We start from the raw sequence: 18,363 nt of genomic DNA, 5'->3' as shown, positions 1-18,363 counted from the left end.
ACTTATGAAAATTATTTTTTTTGTTTAGTTTTTTTTGTTGATTTTCTATAAACCTATTGTACGTGTTATCAAAAACAGTAGCCCAAACATTTAGTATAAATATAAATGAAAAAAAATAATGAAAAAAAATAATAATAAACTGCCATAACTTCTAAACAAAAACATTACTGCATTACATTTAATACATTTATACATAACTGTATTAATATAACAGCATTTTTAATAGTTAATTCATAGGTTTTGGTGTGTAATGTCTTCTAACTGGTTTGTTCTCGGAACAATGTTTCGCCTGTTTTTTTTTTTGTTTTTTGTTTTTGCGTCAATATGTTGAGAATATCAGCGCTGTTTCATCTGGCTTTTTACAAGCTTAAATCACATAGTCATTTGTGGTTTATAATAGAGATAGAGAATTCTGCGCTGAATTGAAATGCTTCTCAGACCTCAGTGGATCGCGCAGCTCTGTGTAATAATGTTCGCGTGATCGAGATCAGCTTTGTCCGCGATCGCTGTTTTTTGGGCCGAGCTGATAATGCGCTGCTCAGATCAAACAAGTTTTGTTCCGCTTTTTAAGCGTTTGCCATTTGATGTTTCTCATACGCAACGCAAATGACAGCGTACAATCAAAGAGAGTTGGGTAATTTTGTAGAGGCAAAAGTTCAAATTGAAACGTTTAGTTGAAAAGGTCGCAAAATTATACCATTTATTCGAAGTCTGGAACCCCGACGGCAAGTTGGGGCTATTTATAGAATGTGTTTAGCGGGCAACTCACAGGCACCACGTTGGAGACCACAGCTATTCAAATATAATGTAAGCAAATTTAAAAGTGCAGCCTTATAAAATGTCAGTGGCTATAGGCCGACTCTTCTTCCTCAGTTGTTGTTTTTTACACGTAGCATAAGTGATCATATTAGTGCCCCTGCTGTTGGCTGTTAATACTGCTTTATTAGACTTTTTTTTTTGTGCCGACGGCCCTCGGTTGGACGGCCGTTCTGGACTTTTCCAGAACGCACAGATTGTCAATCCGTCCCTGAGTGCAAGTCATATCTGCCATATTTGCTAGACAGCCCTATTTTAGACATGTCTGTGTAAGCTAAACGTCACCATTTGAAAACTACACTGCATGTTCCACTGACCTGAAGATGACCTGTTCCTCAGGCACCCAGAAATCGAAACCAAATAAGTATAAGATTTAAGTATGTGGGTGGTTGTACAAAGGCCAGTATTTTCTGTTACATCAGTGTCAATGCATGTGTGTATGTCGCTCATCACGTAGACATTTCAATTATGATTAGAACGGCATGAAACATTATAGGCCCTCACACTGAATATCATCATTTATGGCATTCTCTAGCTTATTATAATAAACGTTTGCGGAAAAACAAATCAAAGTGCGACAGACTTCATTTTGCTGAGCCGTTCTCTGGTGGAGTTGATCTCTCTGGTTTTGGAGTGGATCCAGTCTGCCAGCTCGCTCTTGCTTGGAAAGTGTCCTAGCAGAGACACCAGCTCTTCATTGTGTCTCGACTTGATCTTCCTCACTTGCTCTTCTTTCTCCATCTGGAATCCGAAGCAGAGATAAACTATTTATTTTCTAGTTGGATAAAGCTGTCTCTTTGCAAGCCTCTGTCTGGCATAAGCACTGATCATAAAACTGCTATATTAGAAGTATATAGATCACTATCCAGACATTACTGTGCTGTATATTCTGTATACTGCCATAACTGCCTAGAAAGAATGTCTTTTGGCCTAAGTGACGTCCAGTTAATATCTCACAGTTTGCTCTGATTCAGCACATTTTGATAAATGTAATAATGGGAATAATTTGGTTCATCCATATACTGTATATAAAAATCTGCAAACTTCTAAAACATAAATAGTAGCATATATTGTCTTTGCTAAAACACTCTTGCTTTTTAAAAAGAGTATGAAAACATAATTTCTGAAGGAACTATTTTATAGATTGCACATGACCTTAATAAATAATTATTTAAAAGCAATCTATTCAATTAAAGAAATTAATCTGAAAAATTATCATAGTAAGAAATGGATGACCAATGTTTGTAAAAGATGATGTGTTTGATTGACCATTCATTTTTAAATTCAGATTTCCAATCATATCTTGCTTTAGGCAGCATGGAATGTTATAAATTATTTTGATGCCCCATCAAACATTTTAAAATAAACCTAGCATTAGTTGTCATTTTAATAGGCATCAATTCAACTTTTTTTGTTGAAACTGAAATTTAACACAATGTACAATTGTAATAGTGTACAATGTACACTATTGTTATAAATAGTAAATTTTTTGTGATGTAAAAATGACAAACTGAAGTGTTTATAAAAGACTGGAGGATATTAGGCGGTCAGGAAACTGCAGAAAGACTGTACTGACATCTAGTGTTACAGTTATTTACTGCAAACATTGTGCTGGCAAACTCAAACACCTCTAGAACTTAACACATTTTGTAGGATATATTGTGGTATCTCGAGATTATTAGCAGAATTCTGATGTCATCTCTGCACCGCTTTATTGTCCAAAGACATTTGTTTTGTTTGTTTGCTACATTTGTTTCAGAATTTGGCATAAAGGTGTTATCACAATGGATGGATGAAGCATTTATAAAGCGCTTTTCTAATGTACTACTACAATACTGTACATACGGTCTCTCCTCAACCACAACTGGAGAGAGTCTGGACTTCGGTTTAACGTCTCATCTGAAGGACGTGCTTTTTTTGACAGTATCCGATTGTTAAGTCTGACGTCACGCGTGACGTTTTGGGTCCCAAGCGGTCCAGAAATAACAACGGTGGAACCTGTAAATTTATTTACGATCACGTCCTTCTTAGTGAGGCACCCTTGGCGGTCAAAAAGGGTTTAAATTCCTTTAACACCAACAGAGTGGTTAGTGTAGCTCATCACTCAGGTGGCATAATTAAGAGTAGAGTCCTCAATGAAAAAGAAGATTTACGAGGTTGAAGTGAGTTAGCTCGGGACACGAGACACAGCACTGCGGCATTGTAAAAACACTCAATAATAACCAAAACACCAGCGAAAGCGGTAGGTAGGTAGAGAGGACCTGGACTTTGGACCCGGAAAGAGTATTGGTTACGTCACGACTTAACAACCGAATAGTGTCCCCATCACTATAGTGGGACATTAGGACCCACACAGACCACAGGGTGAGCAGTGCCCCCTACTGGCCTCAACCTAGTTTTCCCAGGAGTCTCCCATCCAGGTACTGACAGACTCAACCCTGCTCAGCTTCAGTGGGAAACCAGTCTTGGGCTACAGGTGATATGGCTGCGGGCGAGAATGATGTGTGTGTTCACCTTGGTCTTCTTGAGCATGTCCATCTCTGCATGTGCCCTGGTGTGTGTGTTGAGCAGTTCCATCTCCTGGTCCAGTCTGCGCTGGGCCTGATCCAGTTCAGTTTTCTCCTTCTGTAGATTGATTACTTCTGCCTTCAGACTGTCCACAGTACAGGCCTGCGTGGCATTATCAAGCTCACGCTCCTATAAACACACATACATTAAGAAAAACACATACAAAAGCAATGCAGGGTGTCAATGATGGTAGTTTTGTTGGTTGCGGTGTTAGTATTGTTTTCTTTCTACAATTTATTTTCAGATTTTAGGCCAGATTTATTAAACAGGGCAAATTAGCGTGAGACTGTAATCCTGACTGACATTAAAAATAATGTCGCAAATACCAGTAAATTGAATACCGCAGATCTTAGTAGATTACGTTGTATAATTTATTTAAATACACTTCTCACATAAATTTTACATCTGAAAGGGAAACTCCTACATATGTATGCAATAAGGTCAGCTGCAAAAATGACTGTGTCTGTGTCTTTTCATCGCTATTTTCTCACTGTGTGTCTTCAGTAAACCTCAAAGTAGTTTTTTACCCCAAAAGAGGGATTGAGCTGGTGCAAGCTGTTAGCTGACATGAACGCGCTATATACATAAATGTTTTCCATAGTCATTTTAGTTAAAGGTTCAGTTGGTGGAAACCAACAGAACATTGACAAATGAAATACGTTTTGTATGCGCAGGTCGCACAAGCGGACTGAATTTGTTTTGCACTACTCAGTTGTTCCATAAGGTGGCAACACTGGCCCGGCTGTTGTTTCACAGTAGAAAACGAAACTAAAAGAGACGGAACAACAACAACATAGAACATACTGAAGACTGCAACAACAACAAACACACATTGACAAGCGTTTGTGTGAGGGGTGTTATGAGAAAGCCGCAACTTTATTTTAAAAGACATTTTTATCAGTCATAACTTCTGGAGAAAAATAGGGCAAACACTGGACATAGATGAAACTTTCTAGAGTGCATGTGTCGACCGTCTGCATGCTATCAAATGGAGTATATTTTGAAAGGCTACGAGTTCGACTGTACGCATATGCTAGCGCATGCGTTAAAAAAAACTAAGTATACTTTGGGCTTAATGCTCAAAGCAAGTTTAGTGGTGTAGTGCAGATCTAACCGCTTTCTGAAGCTCAGTGTCCAGCTCCTGCAGTCTGCTAGAGGAGCCCTCCAGTTTTTGGAGATCACACTTGATGTTCTTCAGTTCCTGTTGTTTCTTGGCCTGTATGTCTCTCTTCAGCTCAACGGTTCTCTCTAGACCGGTCTTCTTATTACGGAGATCATCGATGCTTTGCTGCTTCTGTGCCTCTTTCTCCTGCATATCTTGCTGAAAACAAGAAATTATTATTAAAAATGGCAACATGCTATATACTGATACTAATACTGAACTTTTGAAAATATATGAAGTTTCAGGATATTTATAAATATCTGAATTAATATTATTTAATAATTTTCTGTTAAGCATTGAATAATACAAAAATAATATAATTAAAGTGTTACCCAAACATTACATATGTCTCTATATTGGATAAAACACTTCATAAAGTGTATAAAAATTGGCAATGCAATATATATATATATATATATATATATATATATATATATATACAGTGTATATATATATATATATACTGTATATATTGTCACGGGGTGAAGAATCACTCGACAAGGCAGGCTTAGTGAAAAGGCCCCGGAGGGTGGATTTTATTTACAGTGCAAAAAATAAAGGTGAAGGAAGACGGTGATCCGGTGAGTGATGGCTGGTGCTCCAAGTGCTCTGCAGTGTTCAATCCAAACCGAAAGTGGGTGTCCAAACGTGCTCCAAAAGAGGTGGGCTGTCGGTCACTCGCTGCTTTCTGAAGGGAACAGAGAGAAAGGTTAGTCCAGCAATTCATTCAGCTCGAGACCAGAGTCTGTCTGTCTGCTCAGCGCGTGCTGCTTTTGTGGCTGTGGGCTGATGAGGTGCAGCTGTGACCGATCAGCCCGCTGTGAGGACGTGCAGGTGTTTTGTGTTTGTTACCAGGGCGACGCTGATTCCTTTGAGGACGCTCGTCACATTCCCCCCCCCTAAGCGTCGTTCTGGTCCTGTGAACATATGGAGATAGTAGGGGTGAAACTAGGGGCGGGTGGGGAATGACCCCTGACAGACCTGCATAAGCTGTCCATATCCGTGAGAGACCATCAGCGTTCGCGTTGGCGGCCCCGGCCCGATGTCGTACCTCGAAATGGAAGTCCTGGAGCGCTAGGAACCAGCGAGTCACCCTGGCGTTGGTGTCCTTGGCGCGGGCCATCCATTGAAGAGGCGCATGGTCTGTGACCAGGGTGAACTTGCGGCCTAGGAGGTAGTACCGGAGCTCCAGGACTGCCCACTTGATGGCCAGGGCCTCCCTCTCGACGGCGGCGTACTTCCTCTCGGCCGGGGACAGCTTCCTGCTGATGTAAATGATCGGATGCTCCTCACCTTCCTGGACTTGGGACAGGACGGCTCCCAGTCCCGTGTCGGAGGCATCCGTCTGCAGCAGGAAGGGGCAGCCAAAGTCTGGAGCGCGGAGTACCGGTGACGACGTCAGTGCCGCTTTGACCCGGGCGAAGGCCTCTTCAACGGCTGGGGTCCAGCATACTTTCTCCGGCTGCCCCTTCCTGGTCAGGTCTGTCAGAGGGGCGGCTAAAGAGGAGAAGTTGGGGATAAAACACCGGTAATACCCTGCCAACCCCAAGAAAGCTCGTACCTGGGTCTTTGTCTGGGGTCTCGGGGCGGAGTGGATGGCCTCTACCTTCTTCTCCTGGGGTTGTATAAGGCCTCGTCCGACACGGAACCCCAGGTACTTGGCTTCGGAGAGAGCTAGATGACATTTTCGGGGGTTGGCGGTGAGTCCAGCCCGCCGGAGCTCCGAAAGCACCCTCCGCAGACGCTCCAGATGTTCTCCCCATGCCTCGGAGTGGATCACGACGTCATCGATGTAGGCGGCTGCGTAGGCTTGATGGGGCCGCAGGATGATGTCCATCATTCGTTGGAAGGTCGCGGGGGCCCCGTGCAGGCCGAAGGGAAGGGTCCGGTATTGCCAGTGGCCACTGGGGGTCGAGAAAGCAGTTTTAGGTTTAGCAGTTTCGGAGAGTGGTACCTGCCAATAGCCTTTGGTGAGGTCCAAGGTGCTGATATACCGGGCCCTTCCCAAACGGTCCAGCAGCTCGTCGACCCGAGGCATGGGGTACCCGTCGAATTCGGAGACTTCGTTCAGGCGGCGGAAGTCGTTGCAGAAGCGGAGGGTGCCATCCGGCTTTGGAACCATTACAATGGGGCTGGACCACGGGCTCCGGGATGGTTCTATTACCCCCAACTTTAGCATTTGTTGGATTTCCTCCTCAATAGCCTGCCGACGAGCTTCCGGGACACGGTAGGGCCGTTGCCGGACGACGACTCCTGGGGGTGTCCTGACGTCGTGCTGGACCACGTTGGTCTGCCCGGGCTGGGTTGAGAACACATCCTGGAACTGACTGACCAGGTGCTGCAGCTCCGCCTTCTGGGCAGCCGATAGATGGGGGTTGACGTCTACAACCACGGGATCGGTGAGACTTAGGGCCGCCACTTGGTCCCGGGTCCCCACCCACTTCTTTAGGAGGTTAATATGGTAGAGTTGCTCTGTCTGGCGTCGACCAGGTTGCCTTAGACGGTATGTGACTGGCCCAATCCTTTCCAACACCGTGTATGGACCCTTCCAGGAAGCCAGGAACTTACAGGCAGAGCTGGGGACCAGGACCATGACGCGGTCTCCCGGCTGGAACTCCCGTGGTTGGGCTGCCCGGTCGTAATGGCGTTGCTGCGCTTGTTGGGCTTTGCTGAGGTGTTCCCGGACTAATGGCATCACTCGATCGATTCTCTCTCTCATTTGTCGTACATGCTCGATGACGGTGCGATGAGGGGCAGGCTGCTGCTCCCAAGCTTCTCTGGCGATGTCGAGGAGCCCACGTGGTTGGCGGCCGAACAGGAGCTCAAAGGGGGTGAAGCCAGTTGAGGCCTGAGGTACTTCGCGGATCCCGAAGAGCACGTAGGGAATCATGAGGTCCCAATCCCGCTTATCCTCCGCCGCCACGCGTCTCAGCATCTGCTTAAGGGTCTGGTTGAACCTCTCCACGAGCCCGTCCGTCTGAGGGTGATAAACCGTGGTCCTCAACTGCTTCACCCGCAGCAGCCTGCAGAGATCGGCCATTAGCCGGGACATGAACGGTGTTCCCTGGTCAGTCAGTATCTCCGCAGGGATACCGACTCGGCTGGCCAACAGAAACAGCTCCTGGGCGATGGACTTCGCGGTGGCTTTGCGTAGGGGAACTGCTTCTGGGTACCGGGTGGCGTAGTCGACGATCACCAGGATGTGTTCGTGTCCCCGGGCAGACTTTGGCAACGGCCCCACTATGTCCATCCCGATCCGCTCGAAGGGCACCTCGATGATGGGCAGCGGGATGAGCGGGCTGGGGGGAGGAGTCCTGGGCGACGTGACCTGGCAGGTCGGGCAGGCTTGGCAAAACCGCTTCACTTCGGCCTCCAGGCCCGGCCAGAGGAAACGGTCACGGATTCGCTGGGTGGTGTTGGGTGCCCCGAGGTGACCTGCCATGGGATGAGAATGGGCCAGCTCCAGGATAGTTTCGGTCTTGGCTCGAGGTACCACCAGTAGTTTTTTCTCCTCCCCCCTCCGCTGTGCGACACAGTATAGCAGGCCATTCTCGACGACAAAATGCGGGAGAGGATGGGGCCGTGGGAGGACGTCATTTCCATCGATGATCCGCACTTGAGACCAGCAGTGCTTTAGACGATCGTCCTCCCGCTGTTCCTTGGCAAATGAGCCCCCTCCTGCAGCCTGTTGGTAAACATCAAAGAAAGGATTAGAAGACTGAGAAGGGGACTCACCATCTCTCCCGCTGTCGGAGGCAAGTAGGGCTGGTCTACGGCGGGGTCCACGCGGCCGCCTCCGTCTTCGACGGTTCCCCTCTGGGCTGGCAGGCTGAGTAGCGGCAGTGAGCAGTCTGTCGAAGCCCGGCCAGTCTCTCCCAAGCAGTACGGCCACCGGCAGGTCCTTCACCAAACCCGCCTCCACCGGCCAGGTGCCTTGAGGTGACGATATGGTAACTCTACGGGCCGGTACTTGGCGAGTGTCTCCGTGAACGCAGGTAATCGGCAGAAAACTCTTTTCACCGCTTCGGGGGGCACACAACCGCGACTGGATGAGGGTGACCGCACTGCCTGAGTCCAGCAGGGCCCGGAAACGTTTCCCCTCCACGACCACGTCCGCTTCAGGGGCTCCCGATGGTACACGCTGGTGGACGATGCAGCCTGCCAACCACGCACGCGGTGGTGTTACGGGTTCAGCGCTGGGCATGGGCTCGTCTCGCGGCGGGGAAACCGTCGGCCTGCTGACTGGTCGCGAGGTGCCTTCGAGCGGGCGCCGCTCCTGGACCACCCTCCGGGGAAACGGCAACGCTCGATCCCCAGCCTCACGGTGATGGATGGCATCCGCCAGCTCGATCGCCTCCACGAGTTCCAGAGTGTTGGTAGGGTTTCTCATGCCGACAGCTTGCCGAATTGGACGGGGAAGAGCACGGAGGAGGCGATCGACCACCACCCGTTCCGCTACCTGAGCTGCAGTGGGATTATCTTCCAACAGCCAATGACGAGCGATGCGGCTGAGTTCGGCGGCTTGAGCACGGGCTGGCACGCGGGACTTGAACTCCCATTCGTGAAACTGTTGGGCGGCGCAGATGGATGAGAGGCCGAGCCTCGCCAGGATTTCACGCTTGACTTCGTCATAATCTTCGGCGATCGCACGGGGAAGTGAAAAATAAGCCCGTTGGGCTTCTCCGGTGAGGAGAGGTGCCAGCGCGCGTGCCCAATCGTCCTCGGGCCATGCCTCAGTGAGGGCTGTGGATTCAAAGACTTGCAGGAAAGCCTCCACGTCATCATCAGCCGTCATCTTCGGCAGCAGGCGGGTTGCTTGGGCACGAGGATCAGGTAGCGGAACGCGCTGGGCGGCGACGGCATGGATGGCGGTCAGTTCTTCCTCCGTCCTGCCCTGGCGAGTGGCGAGATGTTCTACAATTTGTTGCTGGCGGATGCTCACCTCCGCGAGACGTTGCAGAACCTCCTCCATTGTGGGGACCGAGCGCGCCGCTTTCCGTGTCCTGTAGTGCACACAGGAAAAAAAGAAAAAATTAGGGGTTGGGGTGGTGAACTTGCCGGTGATTCTTCACGCACTTGCCCGCATTCTCCACCACTGTCACGGGGTGAAGAATCACTCGACAAGGCAGGCTTAGTGAAAAGGCCCCGGAGGGTGGATTTTATTTACAGTGCAAAAAATAAAGGTGAAGGAAGACGGTGATCCGGTGAGTGATGGCTGGTGCTCCAAGTGCTCTGCAGTGTTCAATCCAAACCGAAAGTGGGTGTCCAAACGTGCTCCAAAAGAGGTGGGCTGTCGGTCACTCGCTGCTTTCTGAAGGGAACAGAGAGAAAGGTTAGTCCAGCAATTCATTCAGCTCGAGACCAGAGTCTGTCTGTCTGCTCAGCGCGTGCTGCTTTTGTGGCTGTGGGCTGATGAGGTGCAGCTGTGACCGATCAGCCCGCTGTGAGGACGTGCAGGTGTTTTGTGTTTGTTGCCAGGGCGACGCTGATTCCTTTGAGGACGCTCGTCACAATATATATATACATACATACAAAAGAGCGTGAACTGGGTGGTAAATGACGTCCTGCAGTTCAATTATCTACCATAGTTTGGTTGAGGGCTTCAGTGTCCTGGTCCAGTCTCTCTTTGACTTGTCTGTGGAAGCTCTGGAGTTGTCTTTCGTTAAGAGGAGTCCGATCATAGCCCTCCAACTCCAGGGAAGACGCTAAACTCTTCACCTGGGTGTCCCTCTTTTTAATGTTTTGTGTGTGTCTATCTGCCTCCAGCTGCAGACGGCCTTCAAATGAACAGAAACAATGACGATGAACAGCTCTGAGAAAGAATAAACTTTTTTCCTGCTAAAAATGCATTTTGAGCAAAATCACTCGATATGAAAGTATTAGCCTAGTTATTAGTGCATGTCTACAAGTATAGTGTACTTTAGGACTGGAATAACTAATCTATAAAAGCAAAATTTCTTAAGTGAAGTAACTTTGCAGTAGTAGTTATTTCAATTTAAAAAGAGGATAAATGATGAAGGCCACAAAGTGGGAGAAAAGCAAAAATATATGTGTTTAACGCCAAAAGCTCGAGACGAGAGCACTTTATATAAGAACTTAAGGACGTCACTATTCTTCTATTGACTCTTTTAAATACTACAATCAACGAAACAACCATTTGATATAGAGAACACATTTCCACCACCACCACACAACAATAAATGAATAGCAAAGGAGCAAACGACTACCTTGCTCAACTAGCAAGTCATTTTTGATGCGGTCCATCCTCTTGCACTCTCGGCCGGCCCGTTCTAACTCGCGCTGGCACTCCGTAAGTCTCCGTTCCTTCTCTTTGACAGTCTGCTGGTGGTTCTGATACATGTCCTGCAGCTCATCATCTGAGCCCTGAAACATCTAAAAACACAGCACAACACAGAGTCAAGGCGCCCCAAGGAATGAACACACGGTGTGCTGCAAGGCTCTGTCTTAGGCCCTTCGTTTTTCTTTCCGTACATGCTCTCTTTAGGTGATATGTTTTGAAAACATGGTATTACGTTTCATTGTAATGCTGACAACTCTACATTTCTCCAGACTCAAGACATGTTTAATATTGATGATTGTCTCTCTGTTTTATTACAATTTAAGAAGTAACCTTTGGGGAAAGAAAGAGGGGAGGAATAAATCGAGACATGACTCAGGTTGAACTCAAATCTGTCACTTGGGGACATTTAATTTAATATTCAACAATATTATTGATCTGCCTGCATTGACACCATTATCTGAGAACTGAGGTGAGCTGGATGATGACATCACTGTTTTCACCAGAGCTGCTATATATATATATATATATAAATTAACTAAATTACTAACTTTTTTTTTACACCAAAAATGAAACATCACTGAGCTTACTTAAGCTGGACTGTGACGCTGTTTTCTTCTGGAAACAAACTTTGCTGCACTATTTTCCTGTTATCTCTGTAAAGCTGCTTTGATAACAAACTGTATTGTAAAAAGCACTATATAAATAAATGAGACTTGACTTGACTACCAGTGAACCAAAGCATCAACACTAATGTGACTTCAATGGGAGCACTGTTGAGAACAAACACATAGTATAACACTAAGAGTTTATTTGGATCCCCAGTAGTCCAGAAGAACCCTTAGGTAAATGAAGAAAATTGTATGGCTTTTAGTAAGAAAACTTAGTGGATGGACCTCTTTTATTTTCAAACAATATAAAACAAGCAAACGCAAACCCCTCATTCCAACATCAGATGAAAAACAGCAGCAGTTAATATACCAAAACCATAAATTATTGAACATCCTGTACATGTTTTCTATGCAAAACACTTCCTCTGCTTTCGCATGATCCTTATCTGGCATTTATGACTAATACTGAGAAGCAGTGAAAGCTTCATAACTGATGACTGATATAAAAAAAAAACAAAAAAAAAAAACCTTGGGTTACCTGCTCCATCTTTTCCTCTAGTTCCCGGTTATCATCCTTCATCTGTTGCTTCCTGCTGTCCAGAGCTTTGATGTCAATATCCAACTTCATTATTTTGCTGAGGCTGCTGTCTATGTCATACAGTCGGTTCTGAAAATATGGGGAAAGTGTGTTTAGTGAATATACATCACATGACTGCATTAGTGTATGAGCTAAAATTCAACTGATGTGCAGTCACAAGCACACATTTGGACTATTTTCAGTGGGGCTCATCTATCTTTTGTTTTTAACTCAACTGATCATAATGTGAAGCTTCTGTTTTTGCACTGATGTCAGACTTATCAATAATTTAGAATCAATTTTATATTTTAGTTTGGTATCAAAATAATAAGTATAAGTAAATAACAAGTATCAAAAAAAAAAAAAAAGTATTAATCTTGATGACCTTTTTATTAATAAATAATTTAAATGACTGGATTATTTAAAAATACACATTATTACATGTTTATGTAAATACATACATGTAAAACATATATTTTTGGGATGAATTTGCTGCCAATGACAACAACGATATGAATAAAATCTTATATCACGATACAAGTAATTTATTTCATGATAACGATATATATCACCATATATATCATTTTGCTTTAAATTAGGTTATGATTACAAAAATGTTGATACCATAGAAATGTCATAATTCCGGTCACAAAAAACGAATACTAGGCTTAAAAAAAAAACTAAAAAAAAACTCAAGCTCGAAGATGTAAACAGTCAGCGATAAAATAAGAATAAGAAACCAATTTCCAAGATATATGACCAAAAAAAATTATAAATAAAAAATAAAAAATAAAAAAATGCAGAAGAACAAATAAATAAGAAATGCTACATAAACTGTATAATCAAATAATAATAAAAAAACACTATAGTCTTCAATGGGGACGTTAAACATAAATTTCTTCTAATTAAATGTACAAAAGTGATTTAGTCAGGGAGAGATTTTCTCTCTTTTGTAGTTTGATAGACATGAAAGACAGACAGCAGGAATATAAGGCACTTTAAGACCGAATACCCTGACCCAATATACACATGTGTTTTCTTTCTCAGCTGTTTACTTTCACATAAGACATAAATGAATGTTTTGACATACAAGTTTGTGTACTTAACCATTCAAGGCCAATGCTTGAAAACGCATGCAAATGATACGTTTTCGTGACCATGTCGCACAGCAACGTCACGTGAGCGTGTAACTGCGATAGAGACGATAGTCCAAAATTTGTACTGATTAATCATGTCTACCGGCCCACCCATACACCTGCCTCTATTAAATACAATTTTAAATATTCATTATCCAAAACAATCAACTGCCACAGATCTCAAAAATGGAAAACCTCTATTCTAAAATCCCACAGAAAAGAAAAAGAAAACCGGATCAGCCAACAAATTCTTGGTGTCTCGCCTTCAGTGGGTCAATCTGATTCTCGATGCGTTGGACATTCTCTTTGGAGGAAGAAAGCTGAGCCTCTTTAGTGGACAGCAGCTCTCTAATCTCTAGGGCTTTATCTTTGTACTGTTTTAGGTACTTGAGGTCCGTACTGCAGAGAATAACAGTCCGGGACTGCTTCTGTCTCAACTTCTTCAGGGTCTCCAATACCGTAATGTACCTTTAAGCAAAAGGTTTTGGTTATTTTCGGCCATTCATTTGTAATGCCAGCTTAATATGAGTAAATGACACCACAGGACAACAAGCCAATATGCAAAAAAGTCTGTTTAAATAGACACTCATTTATCGCCATCTACTGGTGTAGGCCTACAGAATTAGACCCATAGTGTTCAAAGCTTCTCTGGCATGATTGTTGAGAATTTACAGTATTTACAAAACATATATTGTGTAGATAATACACAACAGTCCTTTATAGGGTAATAATATGCATTAAATGAAGGGGAAAAGGGGAAAAGAAATAATTATATACACATATCAAACTTCTAAAAAGACTTTGGAATGGGATGATGTTTTCTTGTAGGATATATATATATATATATATATATAGTGGTGTGAAAAAGTGTTTGCCCCCTTGGTAAATATGATCAAATATGGCTGTAAAAAATAAATCTGCATTTTAAATCCTTTTGATATCTTATTTAAAAAATGTGCAAAAATCTAACCTTTCATTGGAGTAAAATAATTGAAAGTGTGGGGAAAATCACATTATGAAATAAATGTTTTTCTCCAAAACACGTTGGGAACAATTGTTTGCCCCCTTTTATTAAATACTTTTTGCAACCTCTGTTTTCCAAGATAACAGCTCTGAGTTTTCTCCTATAATGCCTGATGAGTTTGGAGAACACCTGACAAGAGATCAGAGACCATTCCTCCATACAGAATCTCTCCATCCTGTTGGTATTTGATCGAATCCGTGATGCCATGTATCTGAACAAGATGTCCAGATGGTCAGATGAAACAAAAACATTAGCTTTTTCGGCAGCAAACACTTAAGATGGGTTTGGTGCACACAGGGATAAAAAAGTACCCCATGTGTAAAATGAAATACTCTGCTGTATCTTTAATGCTGTGGGCCTAATTTTCTGCCAGAGGTCCTGGACATCTTGTTCAGATACATGGCATCATGGATTCGATCAAATACCAACAGATAATAATCTAAACCTGACAGCCTGTGCTAGAAATCTTATAACGGAGAACAGGATGGAGAGATTCTGTATGGAGGAATGGTCTCTGATCTCTTGTCAGGTGTTCTCCAAACTCATCAGGCATTATAGGAGAAAACTCAGAGCTGTTATCTTGGAAAACAGAGGTTGCAAAAAGTATTTAATAAAAGGGGGCAAACAATTGTTCCCAATGTGTTTTGGAGAAAAACATTTATTTCATAATGTGATTTTCCCCCCACTTTCAATTATTTTACTTCAATGAAAGGTTAGATTTTTGCACATTTTTAAAATAAAATATCAAAAGGATTAAAAATGCAGATTTATTTTTTACAGCCATATTTGATCATATTTACCAAGGGGGCAAACACTTTTTCAAACCACTATATATATATATATATATATATATATATATATATATATATATATATATTATTACATATTAATGATTAAAACTTCATTTGAATGCTGTTATGGGGATGATATATCTATGCAGCAAGAATACCTTTTCCTAGATCTTTTGAGATAAAATAACTTGATGAACTCATAAACTGACTGAAAACATCCTTCACACTCCAAAAGCATTATTGCTATAAAAATTACTAGACAAAAATTAAAGGCATTCAGTGCTGTTGCCCATTAAGCATTTGTGAAGGGGATCGTCTAATTCTACGTTTCAGAGAAAGGATGTAAAATGAAAAACTAAAACATATTTTACCAAAGAGTCATATGTGGACCTCAAAAAAAAAAAAAAAAAAGAACAATAATAAAAAGTACAATATGACCCTTTTAATGAATGAAGCTTCAGTGACAAAGCCATTGTCCAGATAAAAATACCTTGTGGCTGAGAAAATCTCATCAAACTTCTGCTTGAGGGCTTTCCCTTCACTGAGAGGCCAGTTGGACTCCTCTTGGTGGCAGAAGATGACATGGCTGATGACAGCTTTGGAGACGCCCAGGGATGAGATCATCTCACGGTCTAGTTCAGCACATTTAGAGCTCTGGATCTCTTTCTCTCTGTGCCTGACATCAAGAGAGGTCAAGATGTATTAACATCCAACAAGAAAACAAGTCCTTCAAACAGGGAACATAATTTACACTTTTCATGGGCCAAGTGGGAGTAAAGGGTTGGGAACCGAGAACCGGAAGTGTTTTTTTAAAAATGCTGGAACCGTGCGAAATTCCTAAGTTTTGGTTCCAAAAACGGTTCTGGTGCGATGTGTGGGCGAAGTGCTGGGTGCTTATCCTTTAATAGCAATGTCTCACCTCATGAATATTATAGGGCACCTATTATGCAAAATCCACTTTTACATGGTATTTGGACATTAATGTGTGTTGGCAGTGTGTGAACACAATCACCCAACAATGATAAAAATCCACCATCTCCTTTTACTTTAATCCCCATTAAACCAAAGCAGTCTCATTAGATATGCCGTTTTGATTCTCTGAGCAGTGTGACATCATACTGCTCAGGCCCCGCCCATGGCCGCTGACTGACAGTCCTGCATTACCATAGTTTCCGCCCTCAGCGAGTTGTACGCTATCCGCCATTTCCTCTGCGCTCGAGCAGCTCTAGTGACAGTGTCTTGTAAGTAATCCCGGTGTTCTGTTGTTGGATGTAAGAGTGAGCGTAAGAGTCTTCATTTTCTCCCATGTGCCGCAAAATATACCTAAATTAAATGTCTGCGCAAATCAATTCACTCCAGACTGCACTCCTCACGCCAGACCGATGGCTCACGGACATTTCTCTGCACCACATTTCCCTTCAGCCTAGTCTCATACCGATCATTTCACACACACACACACACACACACACACACACACACACACACACACACACACACACACACATTATCCGTGTCTTGTGTTTTGTCCTTGTGTCTTCGTTCGTTTGTTTGTTTGTTGTCTGGGAGTAGTCGGTCTTTCGGCGGGTAAACGCTGCGTCGGCCAAACAGGTTGTGCACACATGTACAAATATACTTCACTGTGGACTGTCTTACTCATTGGCACTGTAAATAAATTACACCCTGCATTAGAGTGCTGTGTGAGTAAGCCATGTTTTTTTTTTTTTTTTTTTTTACGGACTCCAGTTACTTTTTCCCTTCCCCCCAAAGTGGTGGCAGCGGTGGGATATCAACTCACAAAACAGCGCTAAAAGGACGAAAAACCAGGGCTGGGTTGCGGTCACAGATGAAGAAGGCGACGATGGAGAATGTGGCTTGGAATTCGGCAGAGACTACAGAGGAAGAGGAAGTGATGGCAGGGCTTCCTGATACCTCGAGAAAGTCCAGGTCACTACGGACTGAGCCAATGACTCCAGACGCTACAGCTGGTGAGGGAATGGTTTCCGAGCTGAAAGGAAAGCAAACAGTAGCAATAACAATTGCTGTTTTTGGTGTAGAACTCCTAATAGCAATGCAAATTGCTGTTTTGCTCTCTTCATTTTCTTTAGAAAATTTGCACTCTTCTGTGAAGGTGATCTAGAAATGAGCGATCACTTGACAACCACTCAGCTTAGAAGCAAAGTATGTATGAATTGAGTATACCGGTCCTATTTATACCCGTATTGTCTTGGTGGGTGTGATTCGGCATGCAAATCTCACTGGCCAATGTCCATTGGCTCGTTTTGTTACCACTTGGAGGTGATCGGTCTCCCAGGCGAGACCCCATTACATCAGTATCATCGTAACGTCAAACGTGACTGACTGAATGGGAACATAATATTTTTACAGTATTGCTACTTTTACTGAATTTTTGCTCAAATAAATGAAGCCTTGGTGAGTATAAGAGACTAGTAAAAGACAACTTACTTGATGAAACCCTCAAGGGATTTGAACTCAGTTTTCTTTCCCTTCTGTGTACTTTGCATAGACTTCTGGACTACCACAGCATCGCCATTCACATCTCTAAACTGGAGTCTGATCCGTGCCTGTACATCCGTTTCATGAACATCCTACAACAGACCAACATTATCTATAATTAAAACTCTTTAAAAACTAAGTGTCATACTGCCCAGCTCTTGCATTGACAATACGAAACAATGTTTGCAAGTTTGAAAAAGTTGAATAAGACAAGCAAAAATATGTGTAATTGAGAACATTTCTATAACAGCTTATATTTGTTTACTTGAATTACTCCTGTCAAGGACCTACTTTGGGATCGTGGACAAAGGTGTTTCCTTTACTTCCTGGTGGAAAGTCTCCTGAAGTGATGTATTTGAGACACTCAATGATGGTCTGGAAATTCATAAAAAGAAATAGTTAATAGCCACCTTATTCCTGCGCCCCATGGCGAAAGGGTTACTCTAAAAACGCTGTAACAAGGTATATTGCTATGGGAAGAAGGAGGTGGGAACCGGCGAATGTTCACACACTTTATATTCGTAGAAACTACAAATGCAGTTTTTTTGTTGCTGTAAAAAACTACAAAATTGTAGTTACATAATTCCTGTTACACATGTGTACTTACACATACCATTCTGTGGGTCGTTACATGTGTAGTTACACAAACATTACAGCTGTGGATACTATGTACCAGTTTGTAATTACACTGTAGTTACATACTATGTACACATGTAGTTACCATGTACGTTCACAGGTATTAGGGCCACTTAATGTAAAGTGGGACCACACTTTATTTTACAGTGTCCTTGTTACATAGGTTACATGTACTTACCATAGTAATACGAGTAAATTATGCATAATTACATGCAATTAACCCTCAACCA

At 43.4% G+C, this 18,363-nt stretch overlaps 1 protein-coding gene across 1 annotated transcript in view; it reads right to left on the bottom strand.

Annotated features, from left to right (window-relative positions):
- The window catches only part of LOC309477979 (DNA repair protein RAD50-like), a 79,401-nt gene that overhangs the window by 44,000 nt on the left and 17,038 nt on the right, over positions 1-18,363 (bottom strand). The window contains exons 2-11 of the mRNA XM_082141519.1: positions 17,789-17,872; positions 17,447-17,589; positions 15,474-15,659; positions 13,432-13,636; positions 11,994-12,122; positions 10,774-10,939; positions 10,130-10,323; positions 4,499-4,705; positions 3,331-3,513; positions 1,400-1,557 (exon numbers count right to left, since the gene is read on the bottom strand). Of these exons, the coding sequence (XP_081997645.1) occupies positions 1,400-1,557; positions 3,331-3,513; positions 4,499-4,705; positions 10,130-10,323; positions 10,774-10,939; positions 11,994-12,122; positions 13,432-13,636; positions 15,474-15,659; positions 17,447-17,589; positions 17,789-17,872 (1,655 nt within the window). The remainder of the gene's footprint in view (positions 1-1,399; positions 1,558-3,330; positions 3,514-4,498; positions 4,706-10,129; positions 10,324-10,773; positions 10,940-11,993; positions 12,123-13,431; positions 13,637-15,473; positions 15,660-17,446; positions 17,590-17,788; positions 17,873-18,363) is intronic.

The sequence above is a fragment of the Leuciscus leuciscus genome (assembly GCF_965113295.1).
Source record: "Leuciscus leuciscus genome assembly, chromosome: 16".
Classification (NCBI taxonomy): Eukaryota; Metazoa; Chordata; class Actinopteri; order Cypriniformes; family Leuciscidae; genus Leuciscus; species Leuciscus leuciscus.
This window is presented reverse-complemented; position numbering and strand designations above follow the sequence as displayed.